Source organism: Ursus arctos, unplaced genomic scaffold (assembly GCF_023065955.2).
Source record: "Ursus arctos isolate Adak ecotype North America unplaced genomic scaffold, UrsArc2.0 scaffold_6, whole genome shotgun sequence".
NCBI classification, from domain to species: domain Eukaryota; kingdom Metazoa; phylum Chordata; class Mammalia; order Carnivora; family Ursidae; genus Ursus; species Ursus arctos.
Window position 1 is genome coordinate 31257522 of NW_026623078.1, and position 20115 is coordinate 31277636.

Below are 20115 nucleotides of genomic sequence, written 5' to 3' on the forward strand. Positions count from 1 at the left end.
CCAGAACAGCCAGGGCCTTGACTTGAGATTCAGGTTTGAGGGTCATGAAACCATACAGTGGATGGGGAATATATACAGGGGAATATATACAGATAAATATATACAAGCATACCTCATTTTATTGTGCTTTGTTTTATTGCACTTTACAGATATTGTGTTTTTTACAAATTTAAGTTTTGTGGCAATTGTGTGACAAGCAAGGCTATCAGGCCATTTTTCCAAAAGCATTTGTTCACTTCGGTGATTCTCAAAGTATTTCAAACTTCTTCACTGTTACTGTGTTTGTTACGATAATGTGTGATCAGTGATCTCTGATGTTACTACTGTAATTCTTTTAGGATGCTATGAACCACGCCCAGATAAGACTGTGAACTTAAGAAATGTTGTGTATGCTCTGACTGCTCCATTGACTGGACGTTGTTTGGTCTCTTTCTCTTTCATTGGGCCTCCCTATTTCCTGAGACACAATAATGTTCAAATTAAGCTAATTAGCAACCCTATAATGGCTTCTAAGTGTTCAAGTGAAAGAAGAATCACCACGTCTCACTTTATTTTATTTTTTTAAAAAGATTTTATTTATTTATTTGACAGAGACAGCCAGAGAGAGAGGGAACACAAGCAGGGGGAGTGGGAGAGGAAGAAGCAGGGTCCCAGCGGAGAAGCCTGATGTGCAGCTCGATCCCAGAACGCCGGGATCATGCCCTGAGCTGAAGGCAGACGCTTAAGGACTGCGCCACCCAGGCGCCCCGCATCTCTCACTTTAAATAAAAAAACCGGAAATGATGAAGCTTAGTGAGGAAGGTATGTTGAAAACAGAGACAGATCAAAAGCTTGCCTCTTGCACCAGTTAGCCAAGTTGTGAATACAAAAGAAGAGGTCTTGAAGGAAATGAAAAGTGCTACTTCAGTGAACACACGAATGATAAGACAGCAGAACAGCCTTTGTCGCCGGTATGTAGAATGTTTTAATGTTCTGAATAGGGGGGCAGATAAGCCACACCACTCTGCTGAAGCTTAAGCCTCGTCCAGAACAAGGCCCTGACTCTCTTAAATTCTGAAGGCTGAGAGAGGTGTGGAAGCTGCAGGAAAAAAAATTGAAGCTAGAAAAGATTGGTGTAAGGGTTTTACGGAAGAAGTCATCTCCATAACATCAAAGTGCAAGGTGGAGCAGCAGGTGCTGATGTAGAAGCTGCAGCAAGTTCTCCAGAGGATCCAGCTCAGATCATTAGTGAGGGTGGCTGCACTAAACAACAGATTTTCAATGAAGACAAACAGCCTTCTCTTAGCAAAAAGATGCCATCTAGGACTTTCATAGCTAGAGAGGAGAAGTCAATGCCTGGCTTCAAACTTTCAAAGCACAGGCTCACTTTCTAGTTAACTAGAAATTGCTAATGCAATTGATGACTTTAAGTCAAAGCCTCTGCTCATTTTCCATTCTGAAAATCCTAGGGCTCTTAAGAACGATGCTAAATCTAGTCTGCTTGTGCTCTATAAATGAAACAACGCCTGTACGATAGCACATCTGTTTACAACATGGTTCACTGAATATTTTTAGCCCACTGTTATGACCAATCCTAAGAAGAAAAGATTCCTCACAAAATACTATTGCTCATTGACAAGCATCTGGCCACCCGAGAACTCTGGTGGAGATGTACGATGAGATTAATATTGTTTTCATGCCTGCTAACACAACATTCATTTTGCAGTGTAGGGATCAAAGAGTGATTTTGACTTTCAAATCTTATTATTTTAAAAAATACATTTCATAAGGTTATAGCTACCATAGATAATGATTTCGTTGCTGGATTTGGGCAAAATAAATTGAAAATCTCTGGAAAGGTTTCACTATTCTAGATGCTATTAAGAACACGTGTGATTCATGGAAAAAGGTCAAAATACCAACATCAATAGGAGTTTTGAAGAAGTTGATTCCAATCCTCCTGGATGACTTTGAGGGGTTCAGAACTTCATTGGAGGAAGTCATTGCAGATGTGGTGGAAACAGCAACAGAACTTGAATTAGAAGTGGAGCCTGAAGATGTGATTGGATTGCTGCAACATCATGATAAAACTGGAATGGATCAGGAGTTGCTTCTCATAGATGAGCAAAGAAAATGGTTTCTTGAGATGGAATCTACTCCTGGTGAAGATGCTATAAAGATTATTTTTTTAATGACAGTAAAGGATTTAGAATATCACATAAACTTAGTAGATAAAGCAGGAGCAGGGTTTGAGAAGCTTGATTCCAATTTTGAAAGAAGATCTACTGTGGGTAAAATGCTCTCAAATAGCACCACATGCTACAGAGAAATCACTCATGAAAGAGTCAATCAATGTGTCAAACTTCATTGTTGTTTTAAGAAATTGCCACAGCCAACCCAACCTTCAATAACCACCCCGTTGATGGGTCAGCAGCCATCAACACTGAGGTAAGTCCCTCCACCAGCAAAAAGATTATGACTCACTGAAAGTGCAGATGATTGTTAGCATTTTTCAGAAATATTTTAAAATTAAGTTACATACATTGTTTTTTAGACATAATGCAATTGCACAATTAATAGACTATAGTGTAGTATAAACATAGTTTTTATATGCACTGGGAAACAAAAAAATTCATCTGACTTGCTTTATTAAGATACTTGTTTTATTGCAATGATCTGGAAACGAAACCACAATATCTCTGAGGTATGCCTGTACCTACTTCTGCAAGGGCAGGGATAGGAAAACACATAAGAATATATTTAAAGATAGCACCTAAGCATACACATTAGCAGAAAATGATAGCAGCATGGACCAAATGACATTGCCAGAGGAAGGTATCTTCTTTGTGGAATATGTCTGTTAGAGTACTTTGAGCTGCAAGTAACTGAATACCCAAGTCAAAATGGCCTAAACAAGGCATCCGTTATCTCTTGTAGGCAGGTGTTCAGTGACTGGTCAAGGGCAAAGAGACTCAGACACTATTTGTCCATGCATTCAGCCAAGCTGGTAGGTCTCTGCTCTCAGGCTTGCCCTTCTTACTTGCACAATAACACCTGTATCTTTAAATTTCACAAACTTATCAACACCTGCAGGGACATTTTCTCCTTTTGTATCTCTTTTTATTACAAAAGAAAACCTTGCCAACCCTTCTCCTCATATCTAAGAAGATTTCTTCCATCCTTTCAGTAGCCAGGGTTGCATGACATGTCCATGCGAAATCAGTCGCTGCCAGAAGGGATAAATTGTGATGATTGGCTTTAAATAATCAACATTCACCTCCTAAGGATGCCAGCTGGATAGGGTGTGAGAGGGTGACCACCCTCAGTAAACTGGAGGCTTGGAAGAAAGGAGTGGAAGGCTGGTTGTTGGTTAGGCAATCAACAGCATTTGCCACAAGAAAGTAGTCATGCTAAAAACAACCCTGGCTTTATAAGTAACATCCTTAGCCACAAACCAAAGTACCCTTTTTACATGAATTCAGTGTAGAGAAGACGTTCGCTCTATGTACAGATTTCTCAACCACAAATAAAAATGTAAAGAGTATCATCTTTAAGTATTCAAGAATATTGTCACTTCTCTTCAGAACATTTCAGGCATATATATTAAACCAGATATGACAAGCTGTATTAGCAAAATGTTAATATTTAATATAATGAGTGTTCGAATCATTCTTTTACCTAAAAAAATGACCTGAAGTATCATATTGGAAGCCAATTTAAATGCCCAGCCAAGGTATAAAATCTTTTTTTTTCCTAGTCTGGAGAGTTTGGAAATAAAACTTTAAAACCGAATCTTATTTTCTTTCACGTAAACCTTTAGGTGTCTGATTTGTATATTGTGTGGAAAGCCTTATGATGCAAACATTCAAGAGTCAAGGCATTTAACTTCGGGTCCTTATCACCTTACTTCCCTTCTTCCCAATTTAAATTCACTTTGAAAATGTTTCAAGTAATGCTATTACTTTCAAGATTTTTTTATTTGATACTCAGCACACTTTTCAATACTATATTAAAATTGTAGTTTCCAGGAAGGAAAGCCAGTTTTCTGAACCCTGTGCAGAAGAGTTATAAATAACTGCTTGAAAAGTACAAAGCAACAGTCTTTCTGTGCTTAAACTGCTATAAAGTTGCAAAACTTCTATGAAAGTCATATGTGCACCAAAAGCTTTCACCTCCTGTGCCCTTCTGATAGGTGATGCTTCCTTTTTGTTGTTGTTGTTGTTGTTGTTGTTGTGAGAGGAAACAAGGTCTCAAGTTCACCTGAGGCTTAAATGTCAGTTTTTAGGTTTGATAAAGTGTAATTGTATTGTGGAAAGAGACAGGTAGCAGCTCGGGATGATTTGGGAGTTACTATCAAAATGTTTTACCTCATTTGATCATATGCTATATACTGCAGCGTTTAGAAATAAAGAATGAAAATCATGACTCACTACAGAAGGGGAAGCAAAGGTAAATGAATTTAAAAAATGCTTCCTAAAACAAAACAAAACAAAACAAAACAAAACAAAACAAAACAAAACAAAACAACAAAACCAAAAACAAACCGACCCGTAGAAGCAGTACCACATTCAGTAGGGTGAACCTTCGTGAATTTAAAGATAGTTATTTTCCTACTCCGGGTATAACACGGACAACAGGGAAATTGGCACTCATTTCACTATCAGCTCTAGGGCCGGGTTTTGAATTCCTGTTAATATAGCACTGATAAATTAATTTAGGGTATCCTTTATGTATCAACTCCAAAAATAGCTACATCATTATAAAAGAAAAAAAAAGTGCTCTGGCCACCTTGGGAAGCGAATGCCACCTATTTTATCCATGAAGTGAGACTCTCAACGGTCCAGACAATCCCAAGTGACAGATCATTACATCAGTCTATGAAACCCCTTGTCCATCTGGTCATCATGAAGGTTTAACAATTTCTCAATTTTAGACACTGGGTCCTGGAAACAGAAGTGATCTCCTGGAGAAATAAAAGCAAAAGCCTTCCTTCCCCATCCCGCCCCCCCCCCAGTACCTCTTCTGCATCTCCAAGATCTGAGGTGTTAACCCATCCCCAGTCCCTCTGCATGCCTTCTGGGGCGCTTCTTTTTCTGTTAGGGTTGTTAAAGTCCTTGTAGCATCTCGTCAGGAAGCCACGAGGAAGAAGACCTCTGGAAGCAGAGGAGCTGTGAGGGGCGGGAGGAGTTGGGGCCCTCCTTGCATTCGCCTCCCACAGGGTCCAGACCTGCACGCCGGGCCTCTGAAGCCCAAAGCACGCCCACAAAGGCCAAGAGTACAGGCTTTGCTGGGCCGGGGGAGAAGCAGGGCGGCTACTCCCTGCTCCGCAGCAGGCAGCGGGCCAGGCTGGGTAGAGGTGGGGGTGGGCGAGGAGGGGCGCTCACGTCACGTGCGCGCGCAGGGACCGCAATAAATGCCCGGGAGCTCGCGGGAGCGGCGGAAGCGCTCGGTGCCTGGCTCTGCACACCGCGGCTGCACCGAGCGGGAGCGCGAGGTCGCCGCCAGCCTTTGCCTCCCAGCCTCGCTCCTGTCCCCGCCCCTTGCTCCTGCGGAGAGCGCTCGGAGGAACTCGGGCGCCCACCCTGGCTCGCTAGCCCGGCAGCTCCCTTTCGGCCCCAATTTCAGGCTCTAACTTGGGAGCGCTACGCCTGCTGCAGGTCCTAACGGAGCCGCGGAGGCCCAGGCTCGCGTCTGCTCTCAGCGCCCTCGTCGCCCCAGGACGCGCGGCGCGCCGGTCGTTCCCGATCGGACTCTGTGTGTGCAGTCGCGTGCGCAGGCTGGGGCGGCTGCGGGAGGCCGGCGGTGGTGTTCGGCTCCGCTCTCGTAGGGAACTTCACGCTGGAGAGGTAAGGGCATTTCTAAAACGCATCGCCGAGTCGTCAGTCTCCCACCTTTTCCTCTCTACCTTTTTCTTCTAAAACCCCACTTAAAAAAAAAAAAAGCCAACTTGTAGAGAATGGGCGGGCACGGGGGGTGAGTGGGCTGCTTGGAAAGCTGCAGAGATGGAGACCTGCGGGTGCTTGTGCTTCCAAGTGACTGTGGGTTTCACCTCCTCCTCCTCCTGTCGCGCGCTTTCCGTTTGGGTTCAGAGAAAAGTGTTCGCCTGCGGTGTGTGGGAGGAAAAGCTGAAGTTGCTGGTGAATTGTTAGCTTTATCGGGTGCGGGCCGCAGGTTGGGCACACACTTTCCAGGAAATAATGATTGAATTCTTCTTGCCCTGCGCCTGGTAAGAGGACACTTCCTCCCAAACCATTCTTGGGCATTAGTTCCGTGGGCCTTCTAAGATGTACCCGTGGATACATGTATGAATGACATTTTGTACTTTTAAACATTCACGTCAATTTCAGCCAGTTGCGGACATTCTGAGTGCGAACTGGAGATAGTACACTGGTACAAAATAATACCTTAAAACAGAGAGAGAAACGTGGACCTCTAGATTGATAGAAAACCCTGTAGGTAGATAATACCCTTTGAGGCTCTATGCAATATATAGCCATTTCAAGCCTTTCAATTCAGAAATTAACTTCAAGCTTGGACTCTTCGGGGCTACTTTTGCCGTATATTTTGGCCTCATGCATGTTGTCCTAGTACATATAGTTGTTTATTTTGTGAAAATAACGCATTGTAAAAATTCCTCTGGAGGAAAAAATGGATTGGAGACAGTTATTTCAAAAAGTGCATGTCCATTTGTTGGCATTATATAAACAAACCAAACTGGCACACTTCCTTTGTAACTGTTATTTTACTTTTGTTATTAGAAAATTAATATCTGCCTAGATTTTCACCTTAATCACACTGCATGTCGTTATAGCCAAAAGGAGTGGAAGAGCCTGTCTTGGAGATTTTCCCGGGGAAATCCTGAGATCATTCATTATGAAGTGTACCGCGCAGGAGTGGCTCAGAGTAACCACAGTGCTATTCATGGCTAGAGCAATTCCAGCCATGGTAGTTCCTAATGCTACTTTATTGGAGAAACTTTTGGAGAAGTACATGGATGAGGATGGTGAGTGGTGGATGGCCAAGCAAAGAGGAAAAAGGGCCATCACAGACAATGACATGCAGAGTATCTTGGACCTTCATAATAAATTACGAAGTCAGGTGTACCCAACAGCATCTAATATGCAGTATATGGTAAGGAAATTTTTCAAATGGTATGTACAAAAATGTTTATTAATGCTTTCAGTCTTCCTGGTTAAATTTCCTCGTGCTATTATTTAATCTTTACCATTTGTCCTGTATGAAATTTTAAAAAAGATTTTCTTGGAGGCTATCTTCCTCTGCATATTCTTTAATCAGTGTTCCCTTTATTCTAAGAGCTCTTTGAATTTCAGAGTAGAATTAAATACCTTCAGATGCAATGTTCCTACTAAAAGCTCTAAATTCTACTCTTACCGGGAGGATTCCTATACTGAAAATGCTGAACAGCTGAAGCATTTGCTTTTAAGTGCTTTAGTAGAACAATTGCTTCGTAATTCCTAACTGATGGAACTTATGAATGGTGGATCTGAAAAATCGAGGACCAATAATTTAAAGCAGTTTTCTGGATTATTGATAACTTTCCAGTGGGTCCTTGCTTCTTACCAATATGTAAATGACCCATTGTAAAGGGTACATTTCTGTGGTTGCTTTATGTTAAGCAGTGCTTTGGCAATGGCTTTTTTTTCTCTTGTGGATTTATTTGTGCACTTTGACATGTGAAAGCAAGCTCAAAGATTAAAAAAAAGTGACTTATCCTTAATAACCTCATATTTATTTTTAAAGTAGTAAGTTTGGGAAACAAACTTACATTATTATTATTATTTGTTATTTTTAGAGAGGTGGGGAGGGGCAGTGGGAGAGGGAGTGAGAGAATCTTTTTTTTTTTTTTTTTTTTAAAGATTTTATTTATTTGGCAAAGATAGAGACAGCCAGCGAGAGAGGGAACACAAGCAGGGGGAGTGGGAGAGGAAGAAGCAGGCTCATAGTGGAAGACCCTGATATGGGACTCGATCCCGGAATGCCGGGATCACGGCCTGAGCCGAAGGCAGACTCTTAACCGCTGTGCCACCCAGGCACCCCTGGGAGTGAGAGAATCTTAAGCAGGTTCTCTGCCCAGAGTGGAGCCTGCTGCGGGGAGCTCGATCTCACAACCCTGAGATCATGACCTGAGTCGAAATCAAGGTGTCGGATGCATCGACTCAGCCACCTAGGCACCCCACAAACTTACTTTTTAAAGGCTACTAGGATATAACTCATTAATGTATTACTGTATACCTTAAATATTTAGAAAAAAGTTTGTATATCTATTATACTAAAATTAGGAATGTACTAGCAAAAATCGATAATAAGTAATCACTGGTGATAGCCATGCTTATACAATGAACATTGGGAATCACATTTCTCCTTTGGATAAGTTGTAGCGTACAGTTAATTTTAATGCATTCTAATTTTCTTCTTTCTGCATTCACATTAGTGCTGATGGGTATTCTCGAGACAACTTTCATGATATATGGAAGTTCTAAGTTAACATTACCCATTTCAAAATATAGCATATTATTTTAACTTTCACTAGAAAGAAAATTTACCCTGAAGAAAGTAGGTTGCACTCAAGAGAACTCATCAGAGGTTAAGAATCAGGGCCTGGCAATCAGGTGGCATGGGTTTAAATTCTGTCACTGATACCCATTAGCTATGTGACCTAGGGTAACTTAATTTCTCTCTACCTCCATTCCCTCATGTCTAGCATGTGTACTCACCTCAGAGGGTTTTTGTGGGGATTGAATGAGATAACCTAAGTAAAGTTTAGCTCATTATGAGGCATATTGCAAGGTCTCAGTAAATGTGACTATGACCAATAATTAATTTTATGTCTCCCCATAATGTTTAAATAAAATACCTAAGGTAATTGTTAACTCTTTTCAAAATTCTGTGCAGGCTATGACATTTGTAATGTCTCACATTTCTACTTTTTGTATATTTTAAAGCATTTGTCCGAAGTAAAAAATTCTATGATTTCTTCATTTGTGAGCTTTCAAAGAGCAAGAGCCAATTATGGAGCCTTTCCAAGTAGGCCACTGTATGCTTATTCCATGTGGATAGGTATTCCATTGCTTTATTTAAAATAAGGAAGAACTTGGGAGTTTGAATCCACAAAAAGAAACCTGAGAATATTTGTGTGTGTTTTAAGTAATATGGAAATAATGAAAGAACAGTTCAGTGATTCGTTTTCATGTTGGGCTTCCAAAGAAAATAACTGCCTATTGTATGATGTCTAGTCTGGGGTGTTTATATGAGTTTCTTTTTAGTTTCACTGGTTTCATTCTATCCTTGAAATGTAGATTTAGAAACCAGCCAGGGTTTATGTTGTGTTGCCCTTAGATACTATTAGCACTGGAACCGTGTCTTGGCCATTAACTGGGCTGCAAAGGACTTCATTGCCCAACTGTACTGGAACACATTTTCTAGAATACACATTTAAGGGGAAAGTCTAAAAGAACAATACTATTTTATTTGAAATATTGTTGACTTATGCATTACATAGCAATAGAAGTACAGCTGTTGATCAACCTTGTGAAGATGTTATTTATTCAAATAGTTATTTAAAAGTGTATTTGTTCTGAGAAAGCAAAATTAAAATTTGGCTTAAAGAGCTATTTCCTGTAAAATCTGCAATAAGTGCCACCACTTTGTCTACTTGTACGCTATGTGTCAATCACATTAAAAATGTGAATAGCCAGTTACCTTATTTATGCTTGGTGCTTATTTTAGTGTACTCTTTTTACTTGAACCTATGGCAGCCAGACTATGTCCACATTTATTAACATCACATTCCTACCCCTACTTTTATCCTCATTTAACTAATAGGGTTAAAAATTGGCTCTGGAACACCACATTGTCCCTTGAAGAGCTTATAGGCTGATTGAGAAGGAAGAATAGACACATTTGAAAATATTCAAGTAAACAAGGACATAAAATTCTCTGCTAAAGTGTGTAAATAATGCCAAGGGAGCACAGAATAATGGAATATTCCTAATGGTGAGAGTTAATCAGTGGGGAAGATGGGGTTTATGGTGTTCCTGGAAGGTAGTCAGTATCCTGAATTGTGGCAAAAAGTGGAGGGCATATCTCACCTAGAGGAAGAGAAACAGACAAGTCCTGTTTCCAGGAAAACTTCTGGATGAAGAGGTTGAAACAAGCATGACCTGGGGCAGAATCAGGAAGGGGAGAAATGAATTATTGATTACTGAAACCAGTGATGCTTGGAAAGGCTCCCTGATTGGCTTTCCATCTGAAAGCTCATAAATGAAGAAGTCCTACCAATTTTTACTTCAGACAAACACTTTAAAGAGAGAGATTATCCATATTTAATTTAGGGTAAGTTGAGAAACTGCAGCTCTTAGGTCACCAAAGGAAACTGTTACTGAAAGAGGCAATGGATTCTTAAAGGAAAAACTACTAGCTTTGGCTCCCGATAGCCGCAGGTTCACATTTGCCTCAGCTGCTTATGGGTATGTGAACTCTGACAGTCAGCAACCATTCTGGGTACTGTTTTTCTCAATGGTAAAATTGATACAGAGAATAAAACCACAAGCTGAAAGGAGATAAGATATTGGATACTGTTGCACATACTCTCTTTTTTCAGGCCTTTCCTTTCCATGGGTTTTCTTTCACCTTATCATTTAGTTGTTTTATTTTTTTGGTTATTTCATCAACATGCTCTTGTTTCCGGCTCGTCTTGTAAAACTTTGTTTCTTAGGTTTTTCCTTTTGGCCTTCTCCCTTCCTATAGGACGTTATCTATTCCTTTGACTTTAAATACCATCTGTATATTGATGGTGTATAGTCCATAGCTAGTATATATCTCCATGTAACAGTCGTCTCTTTGAGCTTCATTTTCATATTTCCCACAGACTGCTGGGTCATCCCCATGTGGTATTACTCCACAGTTACTTCAAGCTTAAGATGTCTGAAAAGAAAATGAACTGCCTTACCTTTTTCCCTCCACCCTTGCCCGTGATCCTACTTCTTTTCCGGGATTCTTAGTGGATCTCATCAACATCTGCTCAGTCTTCTGTAAGCAAAGCAAAACAAAACAAAACACCCTGCAAAACAGAAAATTGGCCCCATGCCCCCAACTTTTACCATGCTCTCATTCCTCCCACTTTCACATAACATACACACACAAACATAAATACACAGTTACTTGCCAAATTCTGTAGATTCTGTCTCAGAAATGTCTTTTGAATCCATCTCTTCCATTTTATCCTAACCTTTGCTCATTATCTCACCTCAGGATTGGTACCACAGCTTCTCACCCAGCAGACTGTACCAGTCTGTTCCTACTTTATTTTTTACTTTAGTCCGCCTTCCTTATTATTACTAAATCTGTCTTTTTTCTCAAACAAATCTGTGGTGGTTACTCAGCTGTGCAAAACTTCTGTTGACTGCTGGATGCTCACAAGGTGAAGCCCACCTTGATTAATTAAAGGAGGCACATGCTGTCAATTCTGCCCGTGGCCCTCAACTCCCTTGTGTATATCCATATCTGTATTCACACTGAACTATTTTCACTATTTTTCACTGTTCGTAAAGGTGGTTGTCCTTCTTCATGTCTCTTTGCCTCTTTGCTCATCAATTTCTTCTGTGCCCAGAATGTCTGTGCTTTCTGTCTCCTCCTCATAATCTCTTATTCAAGATTAAGCTCAAATGTTGTCTTTCTGCAAGGTTTTCTCTGGTGCACCCATTCCTCTGCCCTACTACTTCTGTACTCCTAAGGTATTTTATTCAAACCTATTGAAAGTATAACGGTTTTGTTGCAATTAAATAGTTACATGTCTGTTTTCCTTTCCAACACTTTAAATTTCTGGATGGGTAATCATCATACCTTATTAATGTTTATAACCCTGTGCCTGATGCATAGAAGTACTCAGTAAATATTTGTTGATTGAATACGGTTGGTAGTTCAACAAATATGTGTTGAACAAAGGGATGGGTGGAAAGATAGAAGAGGTTATATATGAGGTAAATGTGAGGACAGGTAAGAAAGAGGAATTAAAAATTCTGGAAAGTAGGATATCAGCAACACTAGAGATACTGACATAAAAATTGGAGATGCTAGAGATGAAGGAATAAATGTTTCAAATAATTCAATATTTAAAATATTGATGTTACATTGAAAATTATCCTGTAATATGGAGCTACTGAGATAATAATAAATATATTCAAACGTTCTGGAATTCAAATACTAAAATGCATTAATGTGTATTTACCTCTTGCTACAAATTTTTAACATAGAGCCCCTAAAACACTATAGAGTGACTGAAATCCCAAGTAGTTCACTGTGATGCAAAGTGTACCTAAGTCTACAATGTGTTTAGCAGCCAGAACACTTTACCTAAAAAAGGACACATGGCCAGTTATATAAGCCATTTTCCGCTATTATAACTATTTCCATGTCTTTTAGGGAACTGTTGACAGACACTCTGCTGGGAGGGTTGGTGGCTATGCCTGCTTGTTCTCACTTCACATACGGGCAAAACTATGGGCAGAACCTTGGCATAGCACTTTTCCAAATGTAGAACAAAATACATCTGGATGCCTCTCCTTTTGCTAGGCAACCAGAGGCTCTGAGCCAAACACCCAGTGGTGCTTTTGGTCCATGGTGCATGTTGCAATAACTTGATTCCAGTTTGTCACTTAGATTTTTTCTAAGGCCATGTTTAACATGGGACGTCAAGTTGTTATTGGTCTTGTTTTTTTCCTGTACTTTAGTGTGGCAGATAATCATAGAAACTGGACATGAGACAACCTAGTTTGCTAAACAGGGTGAAGCTAGTCTGGGATCTGCCCTATTTCTGTCTGTAGTCTGAATCCAAACCTGAAAGAGTTATCTTTATCTTGTGAGTTGCTCTGTTTACTCTCATAAATCTATATCTTCTGACATTATTTGCCACTTGTTACATGTATCCAGAATAAATGCAGGTAGTGAAATGATGGCCTCATAACTCATTTACCCAAAGCTCCATGTTTGCACATTTTTTATTTTGCTAAAAGTGGCAGGAATTCACATCAATGAAGGTTTTGTTACAAGTCTTGATTCCAAAAGCAGTAGTTTTCTCTCTGTATGTTGGTGCCTGCCTGGCAATTTTCAAAAATTAAATGTTTGTATCTTTTATTGATATACAATATAATCTTCATTCATTTAAGGTATATGAAATATCTTTGTTGGTTCAAAGAATATTATCATTATTTAACGTTATTAAGGTTTTCTATTCTGTATTTAAAATAGCTTATTTAATTTTCCTAAAGCATTTTATCTTAATATTTTTTAGATATAATGAAGTTGTATTTGGTTCTCAGTATCTTGGTCAACACAAGTAAAATATTTACAAAACCTTAATTTGAATAGATAATTATTGTTTTTTAAAGACGATGGCACTTAAAATCAATCTATTTTTTTTTCAGAAGTTGCATTGTCAATGGCAATACCCATAGGAAAAAAGTGACATAGTCCAGTTTTATATAATTTAGTTATTACCCTGGAGTTCTGGGAGATTAAAGATACCTCCTTAAATGTAAACAGCAAATCTGGGGTCTTAGAAAGCAAAGAGCAGAGAAATAGTTTTAGGAGGAGAATGGAGCACTCAAAGCCAGAAAATGCCACAAAATTTGAAATTGTTATTGTTATTTATTCCTTCATTCAGAAGGTATTAGAGGTTTACTATATGGCAGGCACCCCTAGGACCCAGAAGTAAACACAGCAAACATTCTTCCTTGCCTGGAATAGGTGTGAAGACCCTCAATCACCATACGCAGCAAAGGGCCCATGTGGTTGACACAGAGCCAGGGTGGGAAGTAATGTAGAAAATGGGATCAGAGATTTAACTGAGAAGGACAGATTTAGATTGTTGTAGAAACTCACTGTCAGTCTGAGTGATAAGAAACCACTTGAATTGTTTGAACAGAGGAATAGCATGATTTAGTACTTACACAGAATCATCTGGCTTTGTTGAGAACAGAAGTTTGGTGGTGTGAGGTGGGGCAAAAGTGGGAGCAGGGAGGCAAAGCTATTGCAATAATCCATCTAACACTGATGACTGGTAGCCATGATGGTGGTGAGAAGTGGCAAGAGTGTGAATACACACTAAACGCTTTGTAATCATAACATCAATCTTGAAAAATTCAAGGAAGCCTTGTTGCAAGATTAATGAAATTGCCTTGGTGAACCGGGCATCTGGTAGGCTGGGAGTTTCTGCATCTGATGCAAGATCTAAATCCACTCAATTCCTTGCTGCAGTTATTTGAAAATGGACGGTGTTTCTATTCTAGTTTAAAGATCAATGGGGAAGATTCTGTATCTTTCAACTTGGAGTGGCTTCGTGAATTGTTACAGAGATCCCAGAAGTCCCCCAGTTACTTGATACCCATTTTGTCAACCAAATTCCAAGAGATTAGAGGAGGTGAAACAAACCTCTGCCTCCTCACTTGCCAGGATAAGGATGCCTGCTGTTTTCCCACGTGATTTTCTCTCCTCTCCCAAAAAGCCAGTCTACTCTCTTACTTCCTCCATTAACAACAGAGAATGAGACTGTTAGCGTGAGAAGCAGAACAGGACAGTGGCCCAGTTCTTATCCAGTAATCACCAGTTTCTTTACCATGGGATGTATCATTAGGATTTTATTTCATTTTGGAATTAACAGATTTTGGATGTGGTATATGGCTGTATAGTTTTTGCCTAAGGAACTAGAAGTATTGGAGTTACCATATTTTTAAGATAGGGAAGAATGTAGATAGATCAACTTTTGGTAGAGAAAACTAAAGCTCAATTTTAGACATATTAAACTTAAGATTTAGCTTAAATATACAAGTGAATTTATCAAGTATGCAATTAGACAAATGTGGTGTAGTCTAATCTGGAACATAAAATTAGCAGTTATCAGCATTTAGATGGTATCTAAAGCCATGAAGAGAGAGGAGATCATCAAGGAAGTGAGTATACATAGAGGTGTTTGAGCCCTTGACACACTTTACTGTGTAGAGGTAGGGAGGTGGGGGAGAAACAGCAAAGGGAATTGAAAATTAGGAAAAAACAAGAATAACAACAACTAAAAACCTGGGAGCATGATGTCCTAGAAGCTAAATGAATAAAGGCAGAAATGATGATCAGCTCGGTTAGATGTCGCTTTTAAAGATTAAGTAAAATGAGGAGCCTTGAATTTAACAATATGGAGGTCACATTGAAGGTCTGGTAAACCAATTTGTGTAAAGTCATAGTGGTCTAAGGGTACTGGGCAGAATGGGATGAAACAAATGAGCATGCACCTTCATTCACTCATTCATTAAACATGTGTGTTTCATTTTCTATGGACCAGGTGGTATCTGCACTCTTAACTGTTTTCTAACCAAAATTTTTCAACTTAGTTTTAGAAGATGTAACTCAATTAGGGAACATATCCCACATTTATAATGATGGTCAATAGGAAAATGCAATTTCTTTGAGTAATTATTTTTTTTACCTTTACCGAATAACTTCATTAAAAACAAAATAATCATTTATAATAATTTAAAATTCATAATTGAGTGACATTTAGTTCAAGAACATTCTTTGCTATTGTTCAGCTGTGTCCTCTTACACAGTCCTTTTAGGAATTTAACAACCAAATAATTATACGTAATTTAAAATTTAAATTCTCATATTTTTAATGATTTACTAATTCAATTAAAGCCAAATATTTATAAAACTGACATATATGTCCTATACATTATTATGTACAATACATACATATATATAATATCTAGTTCATTGGAAGAAGAAATTCAAGTGGTAATAAATTGTCTGGTTCAGGTATTACAGTATGTCTAAGTAACCCTTTCCTTATTTTCCTATATATCTGTTGCCTTCAAAATTTTAAGAAGTTACAGAAAAGCTTTTATAATTGATTAAACCAATTTGTTGTTGATAAACTTGTGTTTGTGAAAGTATTTAAGTCAACAAATACTGATTGAGCATTTTTGTGGCAGGCACTGTTCTTGATGCTGGAGAATATGTCAGTGTATAAAAGGTTCAACAAGTTAAGGAAAATAAGGAGAATGAGATGATAGAGAAGGATAGAGATGGAGCTAATCCTGTTGGGTAGTTGGGGAAGTCTTCTCTGAGTTGGTGGCTCTTGAGCTGAGAGCTAAGTTGCAAGACGGAGTCAGCTAAACAAAAATACAGAGATCTGGGCAAAGGGAATACTGGACACAAAGTCTCTAAGTCAGAAATGAAGTGGGAGTTTTCAGGGGTCACAAAGAAGGCTAGTGTGACTGAACTTTATTCAGTAATGAGGGAAGTGTTAGAAAATGAGGTAGACTTAAAAGCCTGGGCCAGAAGTCCTTTTGGGTTATAGGTGAGAAGAAATTTGGATTTTATGCTGAGTGAAATGGAAATCCATTGGAAAATTTCTTGCAAGGGATTAACCTGGTCAGTTTCCATTTCAAAAATTATTCTGACTACATTATGGAGAGTGGTCTGAAGAAGAGCTAAGGCTGAAAGCAGAGAGACAGTTAGGAAGCCATTGCTATATTCTGGGTGTGAGAGGATAGTGACTGGGACCAGGGTAATAGTGGTAAAGATGGAGAGAGATATGTGGTTTCAAGATATGATTTGATGGCATTGGCGACAGTGTGGTTGATAACTTTAATGTGAAGGGTGAAGGATAGGGAGAAATCTGGGATGTTCATAGGTTTTACTTAAGCACATTGGTGGATAGTTGAAGCATTTTCTGAGAAGCAGAAAGGAGTAGGTGAGGATGAAATCAGGAGTTCCTTTTTGGCCAAGCTTCATTGTGATGCCAAATGCCATCTTCATCTGGGTTTTAATGGTTAATGGGGAGGTGGGACTTGAGATAAAAATGTGGAAATTATGTAGGTGTTATTAGGAATCATCTTAACTGACTGAACAAAATCATCCAAGGAGAAGATTTTTATGGACAGGAGTTGAATGCCTTGGCTTAGCCCTGTGGTGCCACAATATGTAGAGACTGAACAGAGAGGAGCAACTAACAGAGAAAGCTGAGAAAAAGTGGTCAGCAAGATTGGAAAAAAAGACAGGGTAGACTGATGTCCCAGAAGCCACAAGAGAGTTCAACAAGGGAGAAGTCAGTGTTTCAGTATTGTTGAGAGGCTGAGTAAAATAAAGAAGAAAAGCCAACCATGGTTTTGTTAACATGGAGGTTATTGGTGACCTTGATAAGAGTAATTTCAATGGTGGGGTCTGACCGGAAGTCTTACTGAAGTGGGAAGAAAAGAATGGGAGGAGAGGTAGTAGAGAAGTTACCTCAAGTAACTCTTTAAGGTGATGCTGCTGTGAAGGAAATCAGAGAAAGGAAACTACCTATTGCTACAGGGGAATATGGGCCTTTTTTCATTTTTTCAAAAGAGTATGTTTGTAGGTTAATAAGAATGAAGAAATTGAGAAAGCACTTGGCAATGGGAGGGAGAAAATATACAGAGTCACTTCATTTATTGTAATAGGAAAGACTGTGGCTGTAGGTTCAGAAGCAGACAGTTTGGTGTATTCGATGAAGAAGAGAGAAGAAAATTTTCATGCAGATGCTTCTGTTTTTTTTCCCAGTGAAATTATAAAGCAAGATCATCAGCAGAGATTGAGAGGGCAGGAATGAGGGTGTGAAGATAGGACATTACGAGATGGTAATTATGGACATACTGCATAACAATCTGTGTGGAATCAAATGCATGGGATGTTTTGAGATGTTTTCAGCTCATTTCATTCATAATGCTTTATGTTTAAAAATCCAATAGATATAGAGAAGGTTTACTATATAGTCTGTCAAGATGTTTCCAAAAAACGGAGATTTAAAGTAATGATTCTTGCTCTGACTTGCCATAGGTCACATTACTCTTTTTCAGCCACTTTCTATGATGTCATCTGCTTGACCTTTGAAGACATTTGACTAGACAAGTTCTGGAGATGAGAAAGAGGTGATTAAAGGCATGTTAGTGGGGTTTGAGTTTTGAAATATTCAGGTGCTACATAATACTGATCAAGTACAGATACAGATGAGACAGTATGTTTGGGGTTCAGATTGCAAACTGAATGCTAAATACAGATAGTTGTATGGGGATTCCAAAAATGAAATTATGGGAGCAGTCCAAATATGTGACTTGAAATAGTGGGCTACTAAAACTTACCAAAGATAAGAATCTGGAACCATGATCTGGTGAACCTTACTTTTTTTCTTTTAAGTAGTTAACAGAATCAATAAGGTGTGGTTCAGTCAACTACTTACACCTAATTTATTGGAGAAATGGCAGCATATTTTCTATATTGGCAGCTCATCAATGTCAAAAGCAAAATATGAATATGGACATTATTTAGTAGGTCATGCTGCTTTATATTTTAAGTTTTTAACAAAGAACATTTTGAAATCAATCATCAGGAAATTAAGGATGGCAAGTGTTTTCATTAGAAAAGCTGTTAGGTATGATTTTGGGAATAGGGTGCTTTAATCCAGCACTTCTCAAACTTTAATGTGCATATGACTCCCCTGGGAATCTTGTTAAAATACAGATTTTGATTCAGTAAGTCTGCGGGGGTCTCGATATTCTGCAAGCTCCCAGGTGATGGGGCAGCACCATAGGGGAACCCCAGTTTGAATAGACTCTAGGCTCCCTGAAGGACATGAAACATTGACTCTGGAATTCAGATTCTTTCTTTTTGACTCTGGAATTCAGATTCTTTTTCCCCTCCTTGACTATTACATTCACTTTTTCCTTTTAGTAAGATAGCAGCTGTAACTTCTAATGCGGGACAACAGAAACTCCTTTTCACTCTCTTTCAAGAAGTACTTAGAAACCAAAAAGATGAAGGCATTTGCACAGTAAAATCCCCCAACGCCTAATATTTAAATCAGTCTAATTGGAGGAGTAATGGAAAATGGCATCTTAAAATTAGCTAATGGCACAGTTCTGTGAGATAATGACAAGAGAAGTGCAGTCAGTGATAAGATAAACAATAAAGGGCATATGAGTGAGGAGGGAGGAAGTAGAATTTCGAATTGGGCAAATATGGAGGGGCAACTAGATAAAAGGATAATGAGCTGTTAGATAAGACCCAGGGATGAGCATGAGAGTTTCTGTTCATAGACTTTCCCATGTATGTGGCTGTACATCAGACAATATAAAGGAATTCCGTGAAGGGGGCAATACCATGAAGGTCCTGGGAGTAAAACCTAAAACTGAATCTTATATTTCCTCAAGACATGGTACATCCATATCTGAAATATTGAATGATTGACCGTCTATCGTGAGATCAGATGTTGTCCAGAGAAGGGAAACCAAAGCCCTAGAAGTATTAGGGGGAGGGGCGGGGCAGGGCTCTGGATTGAGAGGGAGTAAAAGCATCAGAACTCCTGCCTAGAAAGAGAGAGCGGAGAGGTCTGTTAACCAGAAGTTCTGTGAACACGGAGAACTAAACAAATAAAAAGCATCACTGTCTCATGGAGCATCTATGTCATGATTCCATACACCTTGGGTTTTTTGATGCTGTACAGATCTTGCCAAGCTTGATCACCTTTGCCCATGTTAGAATGCCTTATGCGCTCCTGGTTTTCTCGCTAATGAATTTCTCCTCTTCCTTAAGAACCTGCTTTTGTCTAAACCCTTCCATACAGAGTTCTTCTCTGGCTCCCATAGCATTTCATATCTGCTTCTGCCCCTGGCATTTGCATCCTGTCTCTTTCTCTAACCTCCCGTTACTTTATGGGAAGGGCCTGTGCTTTAGTAAGTTTTGCATTCCCCAGCTGAGTGGCTGACAGATACTGCATGCTCAGTTCATGCTAGTTGGAACAGGAAAAAATGGAATGAATAAATGAAAAATGAAAAATGAAAAGATGATTAGGTTTCAACAACAGTTTTAAATGGGTAGAATGCAAAAGGATTTGATTAATTCTGTTCTGACAAGCAAATGCTCTTAAAAATTGCAAAAACATTCTTTTTAATGAAGTATTGTGTTTATTTTGTACTTTATTTTATAATTGTAAGTGCAGTTGCATTTTGGTTAGGTAAAATCATTCTTTCATAAGTATGACAGGTGACTAATTGGCACTAGATTTCAGTGACTTTGAGAGTTACATTTGTTTACGGACAACTCTGTCTC

The 20115-nt window shown here is 39.1% G+C and overlaps 1 protein-coding gene and 1 pseudogene across 1 annotated transcript in view; both read left to right on the forward strand.

Annotated features, from left to right (window-relative positions):
- Positions 1-502: 502 nt before the first annotated feature.
- On the forward strand, positions 503-2485 carry LOC113252618 (tigger transposable element-derived protein 1-like; annotated as a pseudogene).
- A 3079-nt stretch (positions 2486-5564) lies between these two features.
- Positions 5565-20115, forward strand: part of CRISPLD1 (cysteine rich secretory protein LCCL domain containing 1) — a 44666-nt gene continuing 30115 nt past the window's right edge. Inside the window, exons 1-2 of the mRNA XM_026495862.4 lie at positions 5565-5825; positions 6791-7110. Of these exons, the coding sequence (XP_026351647.1) occupies positions 6853-7110 (258 nt within the window). The 5' untranslated portion in view covers positions 5565-5825; positions 6791-6852. The remainder of the gene's footprint in view (positions 5826-6790; positions 7111-20115) is intronic.